Here is a 26,520-nt window from a genome sequence, read left to right on the forward strand (position 1 = left end):
AGGAGCATCAGGAAATATCTGGAAGCATCTGTTGACCATTCTAACCAAGGGTGCCATGGACATCCTGTAGGTGGTGGCCAAGGATGCCACTAAACATCCCCTCGGTGCCTAAGACAAGGCCCAGGACACAGAACTATCTGGTCTTAAATGTCAGCAGTGCCAAGGCTGAGAGCCCTCTCTACTGGGCCATACCATCTGGCTAGACATGTGACAAGTTTAAGTTTCTAGTGTAGCTTTTCAAACATTAATATTGGAGTCATTTGCCCACAAAGCTGTCTGACCATAAATCCTGACAGACATTCTGAGACCATGGCTTATAAATGAAGCTGCTGGGCACAAGGCTCTAGGAGGGGGCCAGAGGGGGCTGGGATTCTCAATCTGAGGAAACTGAGGAATGACCTGGTGTCGATCTGGGGCATTGTGTGTGTGTGTGTGTGTGTGTGTGTGTGTGTGTGTGTGTGTGAGAGAGAGAGAGAGAGAGAGAGAGAGAGAGAGAGAGAGAGAGAGAAAGAGAGAGATGCACAATTTCCATGGCATGCATGAGAGGTAGAAGTCAGAAGACAAGTTTGTGGAGTTGGTTTTTGGGGGCCTCATTTCATTCATCAGGATTTCCTGGATTTCTCTTTACGAAAGTTAGAAACCCAGACCTGGACAACAAGGTAACAGGACTCGGGGTCTGCCTGAAAAGCTGCTCCGCTGGGCTGTCGATGTCTGGGCTTCTGAGATCCCTTCTCTGAAGCCACGTTGTCTGCCAACTTTTTGGCAAGTTTCAACCAGGCCAACCCTGAAGGAACAGGTGAAGGTGGCCATCGCCCTGAAAGGAGTCCTCACCATCAGTCAGGGGAGGAGGAGGAGATGTCAGGATTAAGAACTTCCAGGAGAGGCCTGGCTGTCAGTTACCTAATGCAGACCTGTCTTAGTGCTAGGCTTTCAGTGAGAGGGGAGTGAAGGAAGTTTGGGAGAGGCTGAGGGGAAGTTGAGGGAAGTGCCAGGCACATCATCATCTGCTTTGACCATAGCTGACTTGCTCTTTGGGGAACACATCAACCACAGAGATGGACTCTGGGACTATTATGTTCTAAAAGTTCCTTGTCATACAGGGAAACTGGACTCCATGTGTTTCAATACAGTTCATCCCAAGCCAGAGCATGCATAGGTCAACTGTCCAACTGGGTGGATTCAACTTCCAAAGATTTACAGACAAATGAGGCAAACACACAAATGCACACATATGCACACACACACACACACAAACACACACACATATGCGTGGTCACTCACATACACCCACACTCAGAAATTCAACAAATACAAACTCACAAACACACACATTTGCATGCACACACTCTCACATGAGCACGCGCGCGCGCACACACACACACACACACACACACACACACACACACACGTGAAGCTCTGCCCAGTGAAACCAGATGCTGTGGTCCCTGCTCACTTTTCTCCCGCCTGAGACCCTGCCCCCAGCAGGCTCATCTCCCACTGAGCCCTGTTTCCACTGCTGCCTGTTCCCAGGGTGGGAGCAGAAGATTCAGCTCAACCTGTCCCTTCCAGCTTTCACAGAAGAAAACCACGTTGAATTTGCAAGTGTTCCCAGCAGGGCACAAGCCTATGTGCTCTTTTTAAGAGAGAAAGATAAATGCAGGGTAGGGCCCCTCCCCTCAGAGTGATGGAGCGCCTTGATCAGTCAGGAGGAGCCTCAGGGGGCCAGGCTGCCTGGGGGGGGGGAGGCTGCACCTCACAGCCATCTTCACGCCCTCCACCCTTGACCCTCTGTGTTCCCTCTTTAGCTTGCCCCATGATGAGTTGCCTGCAGCTCTGGCCTTTCGATGTGTCTGGTTCATCCCCATTTCTCCACACTTTGTGATACTTGTCCTGGTCCCACTAGGATTGCTGCCTGTCTACAGGACTGTCATGGGGCTTGTCTTGATGGTCTTACCTGTCTTGATGGGCCTTCCTTAAGACCCATGAGCTCGTCACATATCAGTAGTTACTGCTGTGGCCTACTCCACTGCACAGGCCTGAGGACCGCTGTCTGTCCATTCCCCTTCCTCTCAAGCTGAGTCCTCTGTAGCCATCATAACCTCTAACCTGGCCAAAGCCGTCATCCAAAATGTGAAGTTTGCCCTTTTCCAGCCGTCTTCCCCACCCTTCAACTAGGAATCCTAGCACAATATTCACTGCTTTTTATTTTATTAAAACCCACCTTTCAAATGGCTGAGCGTCCCTCACAGCCCAGCCCACTTCCAGACTCTTCTCATTCACTAGTCCCAGATGTGCTGAACTTCTCCCCACTTCTCTGTGTTCTATGAGTTCCTTCCGGTCTTCTTCTTACACTCCATTCTCTCTCTCTCTCTCTCTCTCTCTCTCTCTCTCTCTCTCTCTCTCTCTCTCTCTCTTTCTCTCTCTCCCCTCTCTCTCTCTCTCTCTCTCTCTCTCTCTCTCTCTCTCTCTCTCTCTCTCTCTCTCACACACACACACACACACACACACACACTATAATTGCTGTTCACTCCCCAGCCCTCAGCTTCTCCCACCAGGGCAATCCTGCCCCACCCTCCTCCAATTTGGGTCCCTGCCCCCTGTTGAGTTCACCTTTGTTCTTGAGTCTTTCCTGCCCACAGGTGTCAGGTGCATATTTTTGAGAGTGACTTTTAAGTAAGTCACTGGACTAGACGCTTTATGAGGGTGGGGACCATTTTTCTTTTTGAACATTTCTCCCTCAGTCCCTGCTAAGTGCTCAGAACATATTTTTGAATGCATGAGTAAATGAACGAATCGGTCATTCATGGGGAAGCATTAGCTTAGGAGGCTTGAAACATGTCTCTTCTTTAACTCACTGAGGTTCTCAGGAAAATCTATCCTCACCTTGACTGAGTTGTATGTTAACAACATTTACCCAGCCCACAATTGCCCTTTAGTTGTGTATTAGTGCTCTGTTTTTATTTTAAAGTTCAGACGTCTATAAGACTTTACGTCATGTCACTAATCCATCAGTGATTTTCCTCGTGAGCTTCCGCCTTTGTATGGAATGGTTCAGGGTAAACTTGTGTCTATCCAGGAGGCTCCCTCCTTCAGAGTTCTGCTGAGTGTGTGAGGCTGCAAGAGCTGAGGTTAAGTTCCTTAGAAAGAGCATCAATTCTGAAAGGTATAAGAGGAAAATTGTCAGTGTCCTGACCAAGCATCGTGGGATTGGCATTCATGTTTGTCTAAAACTAAGTCACTTGCTTGTCCTTAACCCAAACTATTTACAGACCTCTGTAAATTACTCTGCAGGCCTCCAGCTAGAGAGTTACAAAACACAATGAAGTCCAAACAAGTGCCTACAGCCTTTGAACAAACAAAGATTGGATGTAGGTGACAGGTACAGTGTTTAAGGTAGGAAAAACAAGACCTAGCAGAGAACTGAGCAACTCCAGGAAAACAAAGAGTCATTATCCAAAAGGAGAAAACTAACTGATGGTCTAAAACAGAGCTCACGTAGGGGACTAACAGTCACAGGGCACTAATGAGGACGTTCTGTATATTGATCTAATGCAATTTATGATGTAATTGTTGGGGAACAATGAAGAGGATCTACATGTGTGTGCATGAGAATGTGCATGAGTGAGTGCGTGAGTGTGTATGTGTGTGTGATCCTCTTCCATAGTTAAAAAGTCAATAGATACCACGTAAAGAGGAAAAATCAAAACAGGTCAATAAAGGAATACTATCTAAGAATATGGTAACCGCTATGGGGAAAACCTATAGTCAGGTGACAGGGATGTGTCCTGATGCATCGTTCGGCGATGTCACTGTTCTGCAACATCACATCTCACATGCCGCTTCGTGGGCACCTGGGCTTCATGGCACAGCCTCGGCCTACTGCTCCTGGGCCACAAAATTATGGAACATTTTACATACGATTGAAGGCAACTGTGGAACACTGGTCACATATCTAAGAATAAAAGAGCTATAATAAAATACAGTGTGACGGGCAGGTATCTGCAGCTGTACCCAGCCCTTAGTGCTTGGAGAGCGCTGTGACTGGAAATCTCCCTGGGCGAGTCAGTGGGTGGCTGGGGAGAGAGTGTGGAAGCCCGGGATGTCCCTGCACGTCACCGAACACTAGGTTTAAATGAAAAACAGGTTTTCTTCTTCAGTAATAAAATAACTTTAGCTTGCCAAGGCATTTTACCTTATAAAATTATTATTAGTAGTTTCAATAGTATTTTTATAATTCAGTCATTACCCCCCTCCCGGTCTACTCTCTAACAGTTCTTCATCCCATTCCTTCTCCCCCATCTCCAAGAGGATGTCCCCACACACCCCCACACCCTGCCAGGCCTCCCCATCCCCTGGGGCCTCACGTTTCTCGAGGGTTAGAGGTGTCTTCTCTCACTGAGGCCCAACCAGGCAGTCCTCTGCTGTTCACGTGTCGAGCGCCTCAGACCAGCTCGTGCATGCTGCTTGGTTGGTGGCTCAGTGTCTGTGATCTCAGGGTCCAGGTTAGTTGAAACTGCTGGTCTTCCATGGGGTTGCCCTCTCCCCAACTTCTTCTAGTCTCTCCCTAATTCAACCACAGGGGTCCCGACTTTAGACCATTGATTGGGTATAAGTATCTGCCTGCCTCAGTCAGCTGCTTGTTGCGTCTCTCGGAGGGCAGCCATGCTAGGCTCCTGGCTGTAAGCACACCATAGCATCGGTAAAAGCGTCAGGCCTTGGAGCCTCCCCTTTTTAAATTGTAACTTTTTGAGCCTTTTTGACAACCTTAAACACAAATGCATTCTAAAACCATGCCAAAATTTTCTTTGTACCCTTGTTGCATAAGATTTTTTTTCTAGTTTTAACTTTTGTGTACTCTAGACTTTTTGTTCAAAACTAGCATACAGGCCTGGAGAGATGGGTTGGCCTTAAAGGATAGATTCACACGCAAAAACTAACACGGTCACACACAGTGGGTGGGGGCTTATTAATGCCACTGACTTCTACCTGATTTACACCTAATTTTGTAATATATATGGGTGTGAGTGTTAGGATGTGCGTATGTATGTATGTATGTATGTATGTATGTATGTATGTATGTATGTATGTGCAATCCATGTGTGCAGTGTTAGCAGAGGCCAGAAAAGAATAGTAGATCCCTTGGGCTTGTAGTTACAGGTGTCTGTGAACTGCCATGTTGGGAACCGAACCCAGGTCTTCATCAAAGTGCTGCTTATCCCCCAGTAAACTGCTTTGATAAATGCTGACTTAAAATATAGATACAAAGTACACAAATGACACAGCAAGCTTTAATCATTATCAAATATTATGCACCAGGCATGGTTATGTGTCCTCTAATTTTATACAACTGATCACAAAATTGGTCAATACTCGCATCACCACAGATACATGAACAATAAGCTTTAAAAAAAAAACCGTGGGAATATTACCATGTCATTAGCTTTGAGAATTTTCATCTTTTTTTTTTTTCTTTTTCCGGAGCTGAGGACCAAACCCAGGGCTTTGAGCTTACTAGACAAGCGCTCTACCGCTGAGCGAAATCCCCAACCCCTGAGAATTTTCATCTTCATAAGATCATGAGATCACCAGAGCATGTGGTCGCTCTGTGACCAAACCGTTGTAGTGCAGCGCAGGACTGTGCAGAGATAGAAAGTGGCTTCCTCGTTGGGTATTGGTATAGGTGAGGAATGTAGGCTCTGGAGCCATGCCCGAGGCTTGCGGGATTCCTTGAGATGCTGCCAGGAATGATAACCCAGAAGCCACCTGATTCACACCAGCTGGCCAGGGAACTGTTCCAAATCCTGGAGGTTTATATCCTCAAGGGAATCTTATGGGTCCATAGCCCACTCCGGTTGCTGAGTTCTGAGTGCTGTGCCTTTCCCGAAAACGCCCATGGAGACCCGATGTTGCCTATGCCCAAGTGGGCCAAATACACCCAGGTTTTCCTAGGGGAGATCACGTTCATGGCCTGAGAGTGAGCCACAAAGAAACATAATCAGATGGGTGACACAGCATCTGGCTGTTCCTGCATCTCACTCAGAGAGGGGCTGGAAGACAACAGAGAGCTCAGTGAGCCATGCCACAGAGGGGCTCATGTGCGCTATTCCTGAGTTGATAGAGGGTCTAGTGTTCTAGTTTCAATCAGTTGCTGTGGTAAAACTCTAACTAAAAGCGATGTGGGAAGGGTTTATTTCCTCTTACACTTCCAGGTCACAGTGTCATTGAGGAAGTGGAGGCAGGAACCTGAGGGCATAGCTACTGGCTATTCCCTGAGGTATTGTTACCTGTGACTAGGGAGCTCCCTCACAGTCACAGTGGAAACCATGAAGGAATGCTGCTTCCTGGCTCACTCTGACTTATTCATGCTTAGATAGCATTTTTATATAAACCAGGACCACCTACCTAGGGAAAAAACCACCCACAGTGGGCTAGAACCTCCTGTAACAATTAGTAAGTATTCAAGATTATCACCCACACACTTGACCATCTGATCTAGGCAACTCTTCAGTTGAGGCTTTTCCTCTCAGGTGACTCTAGACTGGGTCAGGTTGACAGTTAAAGCTAACCAGAACACAGGACACAGGAAACAGGTCAGAGAGAAGAGAGAAGAGAGCTCATGGGTCTCTTTCACCTGGCTGTGACCTTACATTCAGGCCAGGGCCTGGCCCTGCTGCTGGTAGCTAGTTCTACCCTGAAGACAGGAGTGCCCCAGCCTAGAGATCTTCTATTGAAACCCAGACCCTCTACCTCACACAGAGAATATGCTGTTTCCCAAATGTGCCCTCCAGCGCTAATATGAAATCGCAGAAGCACTCAGGTCAGCACAGGGCTCAGAACAAGGCCAGGGAATATGATTATAGAAAATAAAAGTTCTAATTTTAGGATCTGTGAGTTGCAGTGACCTTAAAGAACATTGTAAATAGATTTTCAACCTAATGTTTAGAGTTCTGTTGTTTATTTCTTTTTGTTTGTTTATTTGTTTGTTTGTTCCTACTGAAGCATAATTTCCATACATGGCTCCCCTTCCTCTGTGGTGTCTGTTACCTGGGATCAACCATGTTTCAAAGTTAATGTTTTAGAAAGTCCAGAAGTAAAGAATTGACATATTTTAAATTGTGCACTGCATACAATTTCAGTTGTAGCATGATACGGTCTCACAGTTTCCTACTGTGTCCCCACCTGTGACACGAAAAATCCCTCTGTCCAGTGTGTCCACACTGTTTATGCTCTCTCCCCCTTAGTCACTCAGGAGACATCCTGGATATCAGATTGGTAGCCATGGTAACACATTGCTTGTATTTAAACAATCTTTCTTCGGCTGAATAACGACCCCAAGGCACAGATTGTGTTGCTAAACAAATTAGTGTCAGAGAAGAGCTGTGTGAGCAGGTTCTAACTTTATCATAAATACCTGTACAGACAGGAGAAAACCAAGGTTCTGTGGGACTCATTAGCATTGGTGTTTGGGGACAGCCACTTATTCCCTGAAGATAAAGAGACACTGACACACAGTAAAACGCTTGTGTTAAATGTCTACCCGATGACCGCCATCCAGATCAACACACGGCGTCACTTCCTTAGCTCAAGAAAGTCCCCTCCATGTCTTCCCAGGGTGACTGCTTTCCAATCTTATCACCATGGAGTGTCTTGCTTCAGTCACTTTGAATTGTGTGTGGATGGACTTATGAGTAGGAGCTTCTGGTCTCTACACCAACATCACCTTGCTTCTCTCTCTTATGGAAGGTGAGAAACATTTGTAGGTTTGAAAATGTGCTGGGTATAGCTAAGCTGTCACAGGAACATCTCTGATTTCCTCCTGTTAAGGAGAAGGAGAGAGAGGGGAGAGAGAGAGAGAGAGAGAGGAGGAGAGAGAGGAGAAGAGAGGAGGAGGAAAGAGGAGGGAGAGGGAGGAGGAAGAAGAGGAGGAGGAGGAAGAGGAGGAGAAGGAGGAATTAGGAGGAGGAGAGGAGGAGGAAGGAGGAGGAGGAGGAAGGGAGGAGAAGGAGGAATAGGAGGAGGAGGAGGAATAGGAGGAGGAATAGGAGGAGGAGGAGGAGGAGAAGGAAGAATAGGGAGGAGGAGGAGGAGGAGGAGGAGGAGGAGGAGGAGGAGGAGGAAGGGAGAGAAGAAGAAGAAGAAGAAGAAGAAGAAGAAGAAGAAGAAGAAGAAGAAGAAGAAGAAGAAGAAGAAGAAGAAGAAGAAGAAGAAGAAGAAGAAGAAGAAGAAGGGCTAACTGCTCAACAATTAGAGCAGTCCTGACACCTTGAGTGTCAATCCAGGACTCTGAAGTCCAAGCAGCCTCCTCCCGAACACAGCTGTGTCTGTGACTGGTGGAGGTAAATGGTCTCTCTGCAACTGTTGATTCCAACCCCCGAGTGCCTGCTCCCTCCCACGGGGACTTAGATGCCTGTCCTTCTGTTTCTGCACTGGTGGTGTCATGCCGTGCACTCTAACCTGGCCTTCTCAGATGAGCTTTACTGGAAGGCACTGCCACCGATTAGTAAGCCATGGATTAGTAAGAGTCAGGCTTAGGATTGGCTGCTGCTTCCCCAGGGCGCAATGAGGGGGAGCTTCCAGCAGTGCTGCTCATGGGTACAAAAGCGTGTGTGCCCTGTGCAAGCAGGTCCAGTGTCATCTCCCTGTTGAAGAACCCCAAATTTGACTGCTATTTTATATTGATTTCCATTTTGGGGGAGTAGATGGGTATAGCCTTCTTAGATGTTAGACTCAGGAACTCTCCCCTTTTGGGGTTGAATACCTATTTGAGAGTCCCAGCACTTTCGAAGCTCACAGTGATAATAGTACCCACTGTTAATGCTCGGACAGCTTACATGACAGGAGCGTCAACATAGCTCAGAGAGTGACTTCACATGTGCCTTCTGTGACCTGAGGCCAGCCTTCCCTGTCCATGACTGGTAGGCTCCATGTACTGGAGAATGAGAGTCTCTGGGATCACTTTACTTTGTACAAGCAGAGACCAGGCCACTGCTCCCACTGTTTCTTTAAAGGAACAGTGTTGCTTCCCATGTACCATGAACAAAGGGTGAGAGGGTCAAGGGGAGCTGCTCTCAGGGCAGATGGCCTGAGCCAGCCAGGTTCCTCTGCATCTGGACATTATGTCCTGGGTGCCAGCTGCAGGGTTGGAAACAGCCAATTTGCCATAATTCGTACACAGTCTTGAAGGACCAGAGTATTTAAGAACATAGGCCAAGGACGTACACTCCTATCTGTTTCCTACCCTTGCCTCTGGCCTGTGGACTGATACTGCCCAAGACCCACGTGTCAGGAGAGAAGGCTGCTGTGCCCAGGAGACAGACACTAGAGACTAAAATCCTCTCCACCCTCCCCCTCTTTTTCCAAGATACATCAGACAAGCAAATAGGTTTCTCTCCCGCCTAGAAGATACCGATGTCTGTAACATTATTAGACGTTCAGGGTAAAAAGTACTGCCAGATGAAAGGCAGAGGGATACCAGCCTGGCCTTGAGGTCCCAGACAACCTGAGCACTGGCCATGACCTAGTTTGGAGAAGACAGTAAGTTATTTGCAAGATAGACCTGAACTGACTCAGGCCTGATCTGGAATGCTGCCCTGACTTCCTGACCCAGGCAGCTTGGGGCTGTGCCCTGCAGCTGCTGAAATCATCAACAACCTCGGTGACGGCTGAAGCAAGGGTAGAGACTGTATTGATCCGAGCTAATGGCTTGTAGGCAGGCAGAAAACAAAATTTATAATTGATATTGGATCGCATCGATTCACCAACTGTAAGCTTTTGGTGAATGGGTGAGTGGGGATGGAAACAGTCAGCCCTGATGGCCCCTGGGCTAGCAGCGCCCAGACAAGGTTCAGAAGAGGGGAAGGAAGCTTCCGGAGGCTCAGCCTGCAGAGCTGAGATCAGCGCTAAGCACACCGTTGCTCTCTAAGCATAGGTGGGCAGTTCGTTCCCTCCGTCTTCGCCAGTCTGGGAAGTGATCAGGATTAGCATTTTGTTCCCTTTTATGAGTGGATGTCTGGGGCTGCTCTGTTGAGTCACTCAGCTGGGAGATGGTAGAAAACTTCAGCTCCACCTTTCCGGGTTCCTGTCGGTCGAGTCTCCAATTGTACACGATCATCACCAACCTCACAGTGCCCTTGGCTTTTGCATAGTGTGGATAGAGGCTGTGGGTAGGAGAAATCCAACTGAGAACCCTGATGGGGGCTCGGGAATGGTTTCTCCAAGGTCACGGTTATGAGTCTAGCAGCCAACCAGATGCACTGGGTTAGGGACCCTCTTCTTACCCCCATCTCTTCATGTCCTCCTGCTGGGCAGTTCCATTTACTCAATGGCCCTCTCTGTGTACAGCTCCTTCGTTTTATCTGCTTATCTGCCTCAGCCTCGGCGATGACCCTCCCGCCTCCTCCAGATGCCTTGGCCCCTAGTCTGACCTCGGATGGCCTTCGTCATTCTGCCCTCTCCTCTCTGTGTGCCTGGATAGCAGTGTTGTTTGTTCCCTGCTTAGCTCTGCCTGGCAGTCATCCTCCCCTGATCTCCTCGTGCTGAACACATAGACAGTCCCCAAATTGAACAACTGGATAAATGAAAGTGACCGCTGTGTGCAGCTGAATCTCGGGGCACACCTGCATGGAAAGAAGTAAAGAGAGAGCCATCCAGGTATCCCCTAGACTCTGCACCACACAGCCTCGCTGAAAAGCAAGCCAGCCGAGGCCAACGTTTAAGAATGTAATCTTCTGTATCGACTCTTTAAGCCGCTAAAATAGTCTTTATGAAAAGTTGCCAGAATTTCCAGGCCGGCGAATTACTGTTTTAAAAGTTAAGATTTCCATGGGAGGGGGGAGGGTCGGAGAGTAGGTTTACATAGTTACCTTGAAGTTCTTCAGGCAGAGAAGTGAGTTCCATTGTGAGGGCCCCGCTGGCTCTCCAGACATTGGGAAGGTGAAGAACTCAGGGAAGAGCGGTTGTGCAAACAGAGCCCAGGAAGAACACTAAAAGTCCAGAGAGGGAGAGAGAGAGACAGAGACAGAGACAGAGACACACAGAGACAGACAGACAGAGAGACAGCGACAGACAGACACAGACACACACACACACACAGAGAGAGAGAGAGAGAGAGAGAGAGAGAGAGAGAGAGAGAGAGAGAGAGAGAGAGACTTAGAGTCACCATGCAATAAATCACCCGGTGTTTTAGCTCACTCCTGGGACTGCACAGGACCCTGGCAGAGCCCCTCAACCTTGGCTACAAATCGCATTAACTTTATAAAAACATCCCATTGGCCCCTCCCCAGTGCCCTTCCATTACCTCACCCCTCTCCTCTCAATCAATCTGTAGACCTCAGTACTTACCCTTTAAATCAATTCGGCTCTGAGATTCGTCCTGCTGTTTCCCCAGCCTGCTTTAAAAAATCTCATCGACTTTCATAAATCACTTGTGTTTCTGCTCTCCGGCTGCTGCGCGCTCAGTGCTCTGGGGCTAACACAGCTGCAGACACGCCCACCCTCAGGCTTGCTGCAGGGCACCCAACCCCAGCACGTGTGGTCTAGAGGGGCAGATGGGCCAATGGTTACTGTAGCTTGGCCGCCTTGAGCCTTTCAAAAGGTCCTGAACGATATAGAATGTGTCCGGGGAAGACCTCTAAAGGAGACCGTGAAAAAGAGGAATCGCAGGCAGTTCTCGTTAAAGAGGCTGGTGGAGAAGTGAGAGAGTCAGGGAAGAGGAAAGATTCTCAAGAAGGAATGGCGCCCAAGCCATAAAAGGAGGTCTCTGCCTAAGCCTCAGGGAACTCAGCTTTGACCAAGGGTTAGCCGTCGAGGATGACATAAGTTCCCAGGTGTAGTTCTCCCAGTTCCGAGTCAGCCAGACTCTAGCAGCAGAAGGGGCAGTTCGACGTCAAGCTGGCCATCCTGAGGATCCCCCTGGGAATGGACTGTGTCTAAAGTGAAACCCACTGGGAGAGGGGACCATGAAGCTCCGAAAAGGAATCCAAGAGAGTTCAGGCAGGGCTGCTGCACCCCACAATTTAAAAGGCGTCTTCGTGCATCATCAGAATTCCTTAGCATCAGCAGTCAACCCGGGTGAGTAATCGCTGACCCACACTGAGCCCCTCTACAGTCTGAAGGAAACCCAGGCCCAACAAGGACTCACCTACGGATACAACCGCAGCCCCCAACCGGGGTCCTTGTAAGGTCCGTAGGCAGGTCACGCCTAGGCTTCCTCCAGCCTGCGTGTGCTGGCCATGTCCTGATGTGTTTGATGCTAGCCTGTCCCCTGCCTACTGCCTCCCACAGACAGTGGCTGGGTCTTTGCAGATCTTATTTGTAGTCACAGCCAAGAGTGGCGCTGGTCACAGGAAAAACTCAAACATCTACCAAAGCAGTGATCTGTTCGTTATGGTTTAGACATCCCAAAGGACGCAGTGCCCTTCTAAGCAGCTCCCACTTCAAATGCTTCAGTGTGATTTACATAAATGGTTTGAGTCCGTATAGTACCACAGCGCCGTTCTTCCCTTCACACTCGACCTGTTAGGTGGGATATCTTCCTCAGCAGTCCTTGTTCCGTATAAAACCTAGACCCCCAAACACACTGTGATGTCTCCGTTTGGGGCTGGTGATTTCTTCCCCTTTTGTGGAGTTTATGTTTCCTAGAATGCTCTGCAACTTGCCTTCCTTGATTTCATAACAGTATTAAAGCATACGTGGCCGTCCATATTTGTATCTGCAGATGTGACTAACTGTAGACTGAGAAAAATAATTGTATCTGTGCTGAACATGTACAGACTTCGTCATATCATGTTTCTTAATTGATGTAGTATAATGGCCACTGACAGAGCATCTGCATTGTACCAGGTACTGCTACTTTCTAGGAAGAATGAACGTGTCTGGGAGGATTGCACAACTTACAGGCAGATGCTGAATTTTTTATATGAGGGGCTTAAGCCTCTGAGGGGTTTGAAATACCCAGGAGTTCCTCAAATCAGTCCTAGGTATGACTATTGATGGGGGAGACGAGGAAGGTAAGGAGTTTGCCTATTACTGTTGACCTCAGAGGAAAGGCGTTCATGGGGGAAATGAGGAGTGAGGGAGCTGAGACATTGAGGAAGCCCCAGTGGTATCAGGGGAGAGACTGAACACAGCCACATCTGCAGAGGACACTGTGGGGCCAGAGGAGGGCTGTGAAGTCATAAGGTTGGGTTCCTAGGACCCTTGTGAGTCCCAGTGATGGTGGAGATCCCACAGGGTTTCCACTGAACATCTGGTTCTAACTCCTGTCTTTGAAAACTCCAGACTGCCCACTGTGAGAGATGACTGCAGGGCTGGGAGCATGGGGGGTGCGGGGGATGGAAGGGGCAAAGGGAGAGGGCAGCAGTGACTGTGGAAGGATGGCGGGCCCAAGGATGGGGTTCCCACTGACTGAGATGGAGCGGCCGTGAGAGAAAAGGGTGTCAGGACAGGAAAGGACAGGGTCTCCTGCTTTGTGAGAGTGGAACCGTCAGATGAACATTTAGTGGCGCAAGTCCACTCATTTCAAATTCTTTCCAGTCTGGATTTGACACAGAGGAACCCACCATCTTGTACAAGGCCACGTCCTACTAACTGTCATTAGACTTTTTGCATTCTTAGCTGTGGACTGGCACTTTCTCATGTCACCGTCACCAGCCCTGGATTGGGGATTCTTTTTGTTGGGAGAGGCAAAATTGCAGACTTATAAAAGGTGTACAGTGTTTACAAATCATTCTCTTCTCGGCTATCTAGTAAGTTAGATGATCCTTCCAAACTTTAAAAACTTGGCCTGCGCCAAGATGCCTGGTGCTGCAGTTTGCTTTGCCCAGGTGACAGAGTCACATGCCCCTACTCCTTGTCCCCGTTGGTCTTTGGCCTGTTCTCTTCCACATACTGTCTATTCCCTTTTTAGACTTATCGACTGTGAGAAGCCTCTGTTCACGCCCCATCAGTCCGTGGACTGAATGCTTCCTCTGTCCTCCAGCTGCAGAGGTCAACACAACACACGTATGCCCCCAGGGGACAGTAGCTAGCTGGACAGACAGACAGCAACACCACACAGAAGACTGTTATTCACGGTGTTAAAGGTGAAGTGGGAAAAGGGTGAGCTCCTGGCGAGGAATCCGAAGAACCTCGTGAAGGAGCCATACTTGGAGTGGAGGATCAGACTCTTACGGTATCATGTGCCTGGGGTAGTAACCATCACAGAAGTCCCGGCAGCCAGGAAACCCAGTGTCTGAGCCCTTTGCCCCAGAAGCTTCAGGTTGAGCAGATGTGGAGATGGGTGTCTGAACACCGTGGCGAACGCATGTGTCTAGGACAGCTCAGCCGTTGCTAGCTGGGCAGATGGTTGTGTTGGTAGATATGTGATCATGCTGGACGTACTGTGACTCATGGCCGAGGCAGGCATGGGGCTTTCTCTGTGCATCACAAGACTATAACTGCATTTGGAGGGAGGACAAGATTCTTAGGCCTGAGTGAAAGGAAGTGCTGAAGTCAAGAAGAGTGAATATTAATAAATCATACCCATGGCCATTGTCCTCACGAGAAGCTCCATGGGTCTGATAAGTAATATCTACATGATTGATCATCTGGGGAAAAAAACTTGTGCCGGTTTGGCAGTCAACATGGCCGTACAAGAAGAGCCTCTGGCAAACTGTAGGGCATTGGAGTCGGTTCCCCTCTCCCTGGAGTGTGGCTCCTGGAGGGCTTGCTGTCCATTACCTGAGGACTGGTGTCCACAGCTTGACAATCAGGGTAAAAATCTCTCCCTTCTTTGCGCTGACACGTCAAGGGCAACACACACCAATAGCATGCATGGTCATCCACATAACCACTTATTGCCCATGTTGCTTAGCACCCATGGGCCTGTGCCCAGGGAGTCCATCTTCCCCAGAGAAGCCATCTGGCATCCATAGACCTCATCCAGTGTATTCGAGACTCCATCTATGCTCATTAGTTCCCAAGACTGTTGAGCTCCGGCTGTGAGCTGCCCTGCCCAGGATGCTAGCGTAGGAAGAGAAGGTGTGTGTCTGGCGGAACCGGAAAGCATCAGGCTCTGCTGTAACAGAATGTAATCGAGCCATGAATGCAGCCCTAAGACATTCCATGGTTCCAGTCCCCACTGCAGGCCACAGAGGCGTCTATGCCGTCTTCTGTAGAAGCATGAAAGGTTTTAAGTGCCTCTTGGTCTTGCAGATTACCTGGAAAGACAAAGAGTTCAAAATAGTCAGTGGAGACCAAGCCAACCCACCCACACCAGAGAATCCTCACTCACAGAACCACACACTGCCTGCTAAGCCTTTAGTTAGAAATATCAGGCAATCAAAACACAAAGTCCAGGTATGTATTTGATGACTCAATTTTTAAAAAAAAAAAAAACTTGTTAAAATAAACTTTAGAGATATTCATCAAATTGAGATCCTGAAAAGAAAACTCAGTAATCAGAGGGATAACCCTGTCCCCTCTACTCCTGGGTCCATTCTCAGATCTTACCAGAATACTGAGGTCATGTTTGCTGTCCTCCTGTCATGAGCATCATCATCATCTCCCTCAGAGCCACATCAGCCAGTGTCTGTCTAGTCCAGTGCTGTTATGTGGCCAGCTAGAGCTGACATAAGGTCAGGGGAGAGGGCAACCATGAGAGCAGAAGCATCTCCCCTGACAGTTGATGCAATTCAACCAAGCACAACCCTTTTCTGCCTCATCAGGGGCCCAGCCCAGGCCCAAACTAGTAAAGCTGAGACCCCAGGCAAGATGTACCCGATGTCAGGAAACAGAAGGGTACCTTTCCAGGGCCACGAGAGCTAAGGCTTCAGGGCTACAGCTGTCCTTGCCATCAAGGGTGATGAGTTAGAAGGGAAAACGGAATGAGCAGGCACCCCCTAAAGAAGCGAGTCCCAACTGACTAAACACCCAGAAGATAAGAACTAATGCTATCACTTTCCACCTACTCAGTTCCGGAGTGTGAAGCCTCAAAGTATGATCTGCAGCACTAGTGGTCGTGGGGAAAGTGGTGTGCCAGTCTGCCTGTGTGGTAAAATATGGCCACTCACCATTTTGAGGAAGCAGCATATGAAGGTGCTTATAGGGACAATAGCCGTCGATAGATTTCTTCTGCTCTATGGCCCCACTGCTGTTGCTCAGATTCAGGAAACAAATTACCCATGGAGGTACTCACCCTACTATTTCCTTTCTCCATATCATCATCACTATGGTTACCAGTTACTAGGCCAGTCGATGTGCCAAGCACTCAACAGGGCTTGGTGATCTTTCTTCCTCCCACTTACTATGCAGCAGGTCTTATCATCCTATACAGACTGGAGTTACTGACCTGTAGAGTGTGGGAGAGTTCACAGTGCTGGGCATGAGGTAAACCCAAGTCTTTGCCCAAAGTCTATATTTCTTCAACTAGACCTCATGGCGTGATTGCTAATATCTATTATCAACTTGACAAGTTCTAGACTCAACAAATATCTGGACACGTCTGTGATGACATCTCTAGACTTAGTTCTTTGAGGTGGGAAAAGCCATTCTAAATGTCAACAGCACCATTCTCCTGACTAAAGTCCTAGCTTGAACATAAAGGAAAAAATAAGCTAGACACCAGCTTTCACCTTTTTCTGTTCCCTGAGTACAGGTGCAATCTGACCAGCTGCCTCAGACTCTTGCTGCCTTGACTTACCTTGACTGTACCGTCAAACTTTGTACCAGAGTAACTTTCCTTCCTCCCTAAAGTTGCTTTTGCCAGGTACCTTGTCGATAAGCAAAATAATTCATGCAGAAACTTGGAACCAGAAGTGGGGCTGCAATGCAGAAACATAGTACCAGGAGTGGGGCTGTTGCTATGATAATGTTCATCATGTGGTTTTTTAGACCCTAGGAGTAGAAAAGCCCTAGTGTGCTGTGAGGAGAGCTTCACAGGTGATTCTGGTGAGTCAGGGGAAAGCCAGATGCTAAAAGAAACACTAAAAACAATGTGCTTTTTAGGGAGAATAAGGACCTTGGGAACTGGGCTGGAAGCCATCCAGGATATGTTCTGGAAAATAATCTGGCTACATTCTGCCAATAGCCTGAGAACTTCTGTGATGCTGAATGGAAAAATAATTGATTTATTTAATGGAGAAATTTCAAGACAGGATAGCATTCAGGATGTAGCATGGTTACTGCTCACTAATCTTCTCCAGGTTTACAGGAAGAGAGAGAAATGAGTATGTGGGAGAGGTGGCGGGGAGGGGAGAGAATGTGCCGTGAAGGAAAGGAGAAAGTGTACAATTGCAGACGTGCCAGGAGCTGAAAGGCAGCTATGGTTGTTGAAGAGATTATCACCATTAAAACCATCTATATCTCTATACTAGAACAATACGTCAGAGGCTCTGTCCTCCTGTGCAAATCTAAATCAGAGGAGAGAGCTTGAACTGAAAGTGCCACTTGAGGGGGTCATGGAAGTTTGTGCCATGGTTCCAGATGGCCGCTGAAGCCATACAATGTGTGGGAGGGGTTTTAGTTTCTGCAGTAAGTCCCCAAGAGTTCACTGTGTGGTGTTGTGAAGGTAAAATCTATGTCGAAATGGAGGTCCGAGAATTTTGGAAATATTTGGACCACAAGAAATCTGTTAAGGAAAGTGCAGGCACAGACTGAAGCTGACCAAGAGAGATACAGCAGAGCTTGAGGCACAAGGCTTCCCATGCTCTTAAGATGCCTGCATGGTTCATTATGAGTCCCAGCACTGGACAGGGAGCGTCAGGATTTGATGTTTTTGCTACTGCATTTGGGTCTTGCTATGGGCCAGTCTTTACCTGCTATATCTTCATTTCACCATTTTGAGAATGTTTACTCAGTGCCTTTGTGAGTTGGAAGTGTGTACCTTGTGTTCGATGCTGTAGGGGTTCGGAGTTAAGAGATTTTCCTAGTCTCAGAAGATGCCCCGTGCTTACACTTTTGATGTGTTAGAACTGTTGGAAATGAGTATGTTTGAAGTTGGACTGAATGTGCTTTTCATTATGAGAGCCTATGAGGATGAGGGGTGGAAGATTAGAGCTTCAGCAGAATATCTTTTGGTGTCAGGTTGACAAGGTATATCAATTGATGGTTAATATCAATTGCTCACTTGACAAGATCTAGGAGCACATAGATGTGTAAGAAGGAGTCCCCAGATTGGGTTAGCCATCCTCTGCTTTCTGACTGAGAGTACAGTGTGACTATCTCAAGCTCTTGCTGCCATGCCTTCCCCCACTGTAGTAGTCAGAGTTTTGTAGAGAGACAACTTACAGAATGAATCTACATATATATAGAAAGAGGATTTATTACAGTGGCTTACAGACTGGGTTTAGTCCAGTTACTCCAACAAAGGCTGCCTACCAATGGAAGGTCCAAGTATCCAGTAGTTGTTCTGTCCATGAGGTTGGACAGCTCAGCTCACCTTTAATATACTCCAGAATTCCGAAGAAGTACGCTCTAATGCCAGTGAAGGAATGGATTTGCCATCAAGAGTGAGAGCAAGTGGGCAAGAGTAAAGCAAGCTTCCTTCTTGCATATTCTTTATACAGTTTTATGGTAGAAGGTGTGGCCCTGGTTAAAAGGTGGATTAAAGATTTATTCTCATACCTCAAAGATCTGGATGAGAAATGAGTCTTCTCATCCACTTCAGATGATTTTAATAGAGAAGAAAATCCCTCAGAGGCGTGCCCGGCCATTTGAGTTTTAGTTCTTTCCAGATGCAGTCAAGTTGACAACCAAGAATAGCCATCACAAGTCCACCCCTTGTCAACCTGACACACAATCATATCTCCTATGACATGATTAGTTCCCAAATGGAAGCAATAACCAGGTCTTAATAATGCCTACACATGATATAACTGAATTTATGAATTTATGTATTTAACCAGGTTACAATGACCCCTGCCATGATATAACTATCCCTCATACAACCACAAATGAGTTATAAATTTAGGGTATGTGGCAATGTTCCTTGAGGGACATTCTTTTACTCAAACTTAAATACGATAACCACAGATAGTCTCTTCATTGATGTTACATTGTGTGGTAAAGAAATCAAGGAAAAGAAACAAATATTGGCAGAAACACATTCTTAACAAAATATGGCAGAAATACTCATGTCGGTTATAATCCTCATTTCTGTAACTGGTCACGTGGTATTTATAATTACCATCCTCTACTACCCAGTTTTTGTTTGCGTTACCCTTGGCAACAATCTCAACATTTCTTGGCTCCCTTCCTGGAGGAGTGACCCATACCTTCATTCCTGATGGGTCTGTACCCTTTGCCATCTTGCCTAGATTAGGCTGAAGAGACATCTGAGGAGTGCCCAAGCTATGGTAGCACCAAGAGAAACACTAAAGGATCTACACTCCAGACACAATCTTTCTTACCTTCCATCTAATCTCCCCTTGGCAATCTGGATCAATCACACCTCCTAACACTGTTATTTTTTTTCTTAGCCTATTGGCTTAAGGACATCAGAAGCCCCAAGCAGCTATGGGGAAGTCTGGGTTTTCAGTTCAATGAAATGTTTGTGTGGCTCCCCAACTCTGGAACCAAAACTTCTAGGCCAGCAGAACATAAGATTGCAAGAACAGGAAACAAACTTTTCCTAGTGATCATTAAGGGTGAGAGAGAGTGGAACTATTTCCTTTTCCACCGCTTGATTCCTGAACCCAGGTGTGCAGATCCTGAGTGTGGGAGAAACTGTACTATATGTTGGATGCTGATTCAAAGCATACACTGCCTCCTAAAGAACCCCGCTCTACCTCTCTGCCCTAGCAGCCCAGGCTGCTGTCACCCAGTTGGCACCATAACTGGCTGTAACTGTGTCTTCCAAAGGCCTTTCCGTTTTTCTTTTAGACCAGCTGCTTCGAGATGGTGGGAGACATGGTAAGACCAGTGGATTCCACGGTTGTGGGCCCACTGTCACTTCTCAGGCTATGAGTTGAGTTCCTTGGTCAGAAGTCCTACTGTATAGAATATTATGATGGTGGATACGTCCACCGTTGGTGGTTTTTGCAGAAGCATTTGTGTTCATGAAAGGCAAATCCATAACCAGACAGATTAGTGTCTTTAAACTTTGATCAAGGGAGGGGTATGTTGTTTCTGAATCAAGTGGTACAGGAGAGCCAGACCCAGTAGCCAAATGGGAGCAAGAATGCAGATCCATTGGAAATACAACTATACCATGCTCAGCTCTGTGCCCAGTAATACTAGAAGTCAGAAGTGACTGTGTCATGAGAAGGAGCTAAGCCGTGTTGCACCCAAGCACTCTTAGTCTGATGTCCCCTCAGTTTCTCTGGAGAAACTCATTGTCTGGGATCACCATTGTCCCTTAGTATAGGAGGTGAGCACAGAGACGTCTCCACTGTTCAATAAGCCAAAACACCACTGAGACAAGGCTGGCAAGACCAGTAGCAATGGCCAAGGGGTGGCTCTTTTGAATTGAGTCCTAAAGACAGACTCACTAGCAACCAAGGCCAAGATCTGAATGGGAAAGAAATGAAGATTTTAAAACAATGTCTGAGCCAGTAGGAGAGTGGTATGGAAGATAAGCCATGCGTAAAGGAATTATAGTCATCAGAGGGACTTCACCATAAGGAATAAACCTAAAGAAGTAGAGGGTTGTGGATCTCAGTAACAGAGCAGAATCTAATGAAGGAATGTTATATACCTCCGTCCAAGTGCATGAACTCAGGCTGCTTCTGAGTTGTTCAGGAATATGCCCTGGAAATACAAGGGGAAAGTGAATTGAACTTGCACTGCCAGCCCGGGCCCCAGGCCTCGGTGCCAGGGTAGCTGAGGTGCCGGGATGGGGTACTGATCTCCTTTTCCACACTCACTGTGTGTGATCTTGCCTTCCAGCTCGCTCCAAGAGCCTGGTGATGGGGGAACAGAGCCGGAGCCCAGGGAGGCCCCTGGTCCCCCACAAGCTGGGCCCTATACTCAAAGCCGGCTGGCTGAGGAAGCAGAGGAGCATCATGAAGAACTGGCAGCAGCGGTGGTTTGTGCTGCGTGGGGATCAGCTCTTCTACTACAAAGACAAAGATGAGAGCAAGCCCCAGGTGAGGCAAGGAGGTCCTGGGTCCCGTGGGTGTCCAGTGGAAGGAAGACCGGTATTCAAGCCTGGCTCTTAACTCCCTGGGTGTTCCCATATCACAGCACACAACCAACTTCCGAAATGAAATGTTATCTTTTAGCGTTGGTAGAGGACATCCCTACCTGGCTTAAGAAAATGTTTACTCCCCATGCTCGGCTCAGGTCTTTACTGCTTCTACTCAGGCACACGAGCACACATGTCATTCCCATTATGGAGGAAAATGGCCTCCAACCAATCTAACCTTGCATTGAATCACTGTAAAGCTGTATGTCTGATGTCTCTGCCTCAAATGGGGGTCTTCCCTATCTATCGTGAGGCATGCTCAAAACGTCTGCCCTTCCACCGAGACAGGAAAAGTTCACTCACTCAGAGCAGCTAGTGGCTTCATCTGTCACGTGTGGCCTCATCTCAGACACACGATGTAGATAGATACCACAGCAGCGTTCTGTAGAGCACCTTCCGAGAGATTAGGGCAATCTACTCCCTGTGAAAGGGAAAGTCAGAGCTCTGTCACCATGGCCTCTGCACCCGTGCATTGAATCTTTATTGATCAGCAGTATTTATGATTATATCCATACTGAACATGTGCTCATTTTCTTCTCTTGTCATTAACCACTAGAGAATTCTTTAAAATATTATTTACATTTAGATTGCAGCAGAGATTATAAGCAACCTGTGGATGATTTCAAATGTATGGAAGGGTATACAAAGGTTACACCAGGACTTTTGTTTTTGTGGAGAGTGCTGGTTCTAACCCTGTAGTTAGAGTGGGATAGCCACTACACTTCTTGGGGGAAGAGTACAGATGAGATGGAAGAAACCGTGCTCCAAGCTGTACTCCCTATCAGCGCTCTAAGTTGGGAAGGACACTCAGACTTCCTCGTTCAGGCTACAGAGCCTCAGTAGGACAGGAGACTGTGAGCAACTCAGCGGTGCCCTCAGCCTCAGAAAGACGGTGTTTCATGGGAGGAGGATGTGGACCGGGGTGCAGGAGTAGGTCAAGTTCAAAGTGAGAAAATGATGCTTCACACCTGTACGAAGTCTTCTGAGGATGTGAGAGCTGTCGTTTGGTTTGTTTGTATCTTTTCCATGTCCCCAACACTTGCCTTAATTAATAGAAATGGGAATGAGGGCAGACTGCATAGCCTGCCCGAGGTTACAGAAGGAGTCCTCTCCAAGTTAATGACTTGCTGCCTGCACTTCAAGAATTCCAATGGTTAGCTCCATTTATGGAGGATAATTCTGCTTTCTATTCTACGGTAGTTACGTTACCTTGCCTTCCCAAAATATATTTGCGCCCAAAATGAAAAAGCGTTGCTTCGTGATGTGAATGATCTCAATCCACTGAACTTTAGTAATGGCTACTACGGTACACTTTACGTCATGCCAATTTTACTGTAAAGGTAAATGCACAAATGAATAGAACTGCTCTAGGAAGGTGGCCACATAGGTAGCAGCACAAATGGAAATGGAGTAGGACAAAACTCATGAGCATGGACCAAACTACAGTTACAAGGATGTGGACAGTTCCAGTGCAAATCAGGGAATCTTGGTCCCATTCATCCCCTCAGCTTTATAAAAAAGGAAGACAGATCCTGAGGTCAGTGAAGCTGATGAGGACTCTGGAGTCTATGGATCTGAAATGGATCTGAATTCCATCCAGCTTGCTAACTATACAACCTGGGGCAGCCACTTTATCCCTTTCAACCTAGGTTTTCCTTACAAAATGGGGCCGTATTGCCTACATGACAGGGGTGAGCTTAGGATTAAATTGCACAACAGTGCTATAACAAAGGTCTATCTCAGCTCACTGAATACTTAAACCTAAACCTGTCTGTCCATAACCCTGCTTTCACCTTCCCACCTTCCAACCACACTGATCCCTCTCCCCAAGGGACATGGCACAGAACCATTTTCCTTCTGGCTTCCTTGACCCATCAATAATGTTTCCTGATTGACCTATCCATGATCGATCATTCTGACACCATGACAAAAATTACCAGAATGTCCCAGCCATGCACTGGGCTCCTGCTGTCATCCCCTTCTCTGCTCAGCCTGCAAAAATTCCCTCTGGAAGCTGTGCAAGTGATGTTAAGTCGCTAGGTCTTGATAGCCCTGAGGTCACTCACCTGGGTGAAGATCTCTCTACTCCAGGTTCCCCATGTGTTCCTTGCAGTGAGCCCTATTGTAGACAGGCATCCCTACCTCCAATCAGATGGCTTTAGAACCTGTTTAAGCCTTTAGAGTCTTAGAATTCCACATGGCTACCCTCTCTTCCAGAACTTGGTGGCTTCTAACTTGAGCAGCTAATTAAATGGTGGTAACTAAATCCCCCAGTCACTGACCTGGATGACCTTACACCCAACCCAGGCCAGGCCAGGTCCTTTATCTCCAGAGAGAATGGCATGTCTTTGAAAGGAGCCACCACACCCCGACAGACACCAGCCTCTCCTCAAACTTCTCTTGTGACTCTCTGGGTCTGTTGACACTCCGGAGGAATCGGGACATTATCATACTCCTAACCCCCATCCCATAACAAACTCTACTCTGTTATACAGGTTCCCAATTTCAACCCACTATGTCCAATGTTACTTGTAGCTGCTGTAGTGTGGGCTCAAACTGCTGTCACGGTCAACCCACAGATCTCTATTTAATTTCATGAAGTGCATGTAATAGACTAATTCTCAGTATCTGGTTCCTGGAAAATATGCTCTGTTCTCTGTTCAGAGTGACAGCACGGCCCGGCAGTCAGTAACCCCTCGGCAGACAGCCTTCACCAGCTATTATAATTGTCAGAAAAGGGCACATCCAACTGTCTGTGATGCTCCCCAGAGCTCAGGAGCCATGATAGGCATCAGTCATAGCCCATGTCTTTGCTCTCTCTTGAAGCCTTAATCTCTTCTCCTCTGCCCTTCTCAGGCCTGGGAGCCCAGCCACGGACAGCATAGACATGAGGCAAGTGGCTTGCCTCAGACAAAAAAGGCCAGGTAGAGGTGCTTCCCAGAGCCTGGCATCTGCTTGCACCCTTCCAGCCTTCCCCAGAGCCTGCTCCGGAGGCCTTCTTGCAGGCAGACCCTCCAGTTTGTCCAGCGAAAGAGTCTAGGGTTTTATTATTATTCTTTAGAGAGTGTAATTTCCTTCTCCTTCAATGTTTTCTCATGGTCTGAAGCTTCTTCACGTTTGGTGACCAGCTCCATGCATTTCCATTATTTGGTGTCTTACAGTTTTACTGCTGTGAACAGACGCCATGACCAAGGCAACTCTTATAAGATCAGCATTTAATTGGGGCTGGCTTACAGGCTCAGAGGTTCAGTCCATTATCATCAAGGCGGGAGCATGGCAGAACCCAGGCAGGCCTGGTGCAGGAGGAACTGAGAGTTCTATATCTTGTTTTTGTTTTTATGTAAAAAAAAAAATACTTAAAAAATGATATTTACTTCTTACGGGGGACAGTATCCCAATAAACAGATTCTGTGTAAGAAAAACCACAGTGCCAAAAATTCACCTGCCCTTTGAACTCATGTCCAAAGTCTCATCGGAATAGGAATTAAGGGTAAAGGGGGAGGGGAGCATCTTGTTCCTAAGGTGAGCAGGAGACTCCTCAGGCAGCTAGGAGAGTCTCAAAGCCCACCCCCAAGTGACACACTTCCTCCAACAAGGCCACACCTCCTAAAAGTGCCACTCCCTGGCCCAAACATATTCAAACCACTGCACTTTAGTTATCTAAGGCCTTTAACTTCAAGATCCTTGGCACAGAGTAGAAATGCACCAGGGTGGAGATATAAACATAATCTCCAACATACGGAAACCTACAGGAGCATGAGAGGAAGGGTCCGAAGCCAGCCACTCCACAGCCAGAGTGGATGCTGGAGGTTCAGCACTCATAATAAGCAAGAATAAACTAGATTCATCTGCCTCGTAAATGCCAGGAAGTTCAGTGAGATTGGGCTTAAAAACGAGAAGAATAAACAAGCAAAAGGGTGGAGAAAATACACACCAGTTACTTTGACCAAAAAAGAAAGCAGACTGGGCATTTAGGAAAGCCAGGCTCGGTGGCGGGAATGCGCCCTTCAAAATTCCTTCCCAGCTAATGAAAGATAAAGTAAACTCCAAGCTTCTAAGTGAGGGCAACAGATTTAGAAAATCTGATTTGGCTGTTTCGACTCCCTAAACCTCCCTAAGACGTTACAAATATGTCTGGTCAGAGCGAAGAGGAGGGAGGCAGCCTCTGCTGCTGGAGCATGCTGGCCAGAAGTAGCTGAGCTGGCTGACTGACTGCCATTCTGGGCAGGGCTGAGGGCTGCATAGGAGCCTCCAGCTTATAGAACAGACCAGTTCCAACAGGCTGGAACTGGCCACTCTGGATATGGAGGAAGAGGAACAAAGACCGAGAACTAGGCTGAGAGTTAGCTTCAAACGCTATCAGAGGATTGGGGTGGCAGCTCAGTCAGGTGCTGTGAGAGGAGCATGAGGGCCTAAGGTCAATGCCCAGCACCGCCATAAAAAACAGCATACACCTGCGACCCAGTCCGGCTGAGGCAGAGAGCTAGTCCCAGGTTCAGCGAAAGACTCTTTCTCAAAAACTTTGGTGAAAATGATTGAGGGACATCCTTTGGACCTGAGCATACACTTACACACCTGGACACAAGCACACACACGTGCACATATTCGTAAGCATGTTCACATACATGTATAAGACACATAACCATTAGACTTCCTGAGTGGCACTTATGTATGGATTTTTTTTTTCTTTTTTTTTTTTTTTTTTTTTTCCGAGCTGAGGACCGAACCCAGGACCTTAAGCCATAGGCAAGTGCTCTACCACTGAGCTAAATCCCCAACCCCTTATGTATAGGATTTTACACGAACGCACACACACACATATACACGCACACACCCGCACACGCACACACACACACACACACACACACACACACACACACACACACACACACACACACTCAGTCCCTGGGAAAAGGTGGCAGGCAGAGCATCACTTCGGAATGGCCCCCCGCACCCCCCCCCCAGTATTCACTTCATATTTAGCTTCTAGGCCCTTCAGTTAGGAGCAGCCTCTTCCCTGGTCAGAGAGGAAAATGAAGAACTTTGAGGGCTTGCTAGGGCCATGGCCTCGGTGGAACACATCATGCTTCAAGTATTCAGCACCTTAGAGGTAAAGGGCTGAATGGCAAATGTAACACAGACAAGAACAGGAAGGAGAGGGAGGAGGAAGAGGAAGAAGAGGAGGAGGGACAGGAGGAGGAGCAGGGGAGCAGGGGAATTAGAGTGGAGAAGGTGTCAGGAGTAGAAACAGAAAATACCAGGGCAAGACACCCCATATTTAAAATTCTTTGCCAGGCCCGAAATCCTAGAGCGAAGGCCAGATTGTCTATCATAGGTTCAAGGCCAGCATGGGCAACTTA

At 47.5% G+C, this 26,520-nt stretch overlaps 1 protein-coding gene across 1 annotated transcript in view; it reads left to right on the forward strand.

Moving 5' to 3' along the window:
• The window catches only part of Arhgap22 (Rho GTPase activating protein 22), a 156,196-nt gene that overhangs the window by 34,663 nt on the left and 95,013 nt on the right, over positions 1–26,520 (forward strand). The window contains exon 3 of the mRNA XM_032919278.1: positions 20,863–21,062. Coding sequence (XP_032775169.1) covers positions 20,863–21,062 — 200 coding nt within the window. The remainder of the gene's footprint in view (positions 1–20,862; positions 21,063–26,520) is intronic.

Source organism: Rattus rattus, chromosome 13, assembly GCF_011064425.1.
Source record: "Rattus rattus isolate New Zealand chromosome 13, Rrattus_CSIRO_v1, whole genome shotgun sequence".
Classification (NCBI taxonomy): Eukaryota; Metazoa; Chordata; class Mammalia; order Rodentia; family Muridae; genus Rattus; species Rattus rattus.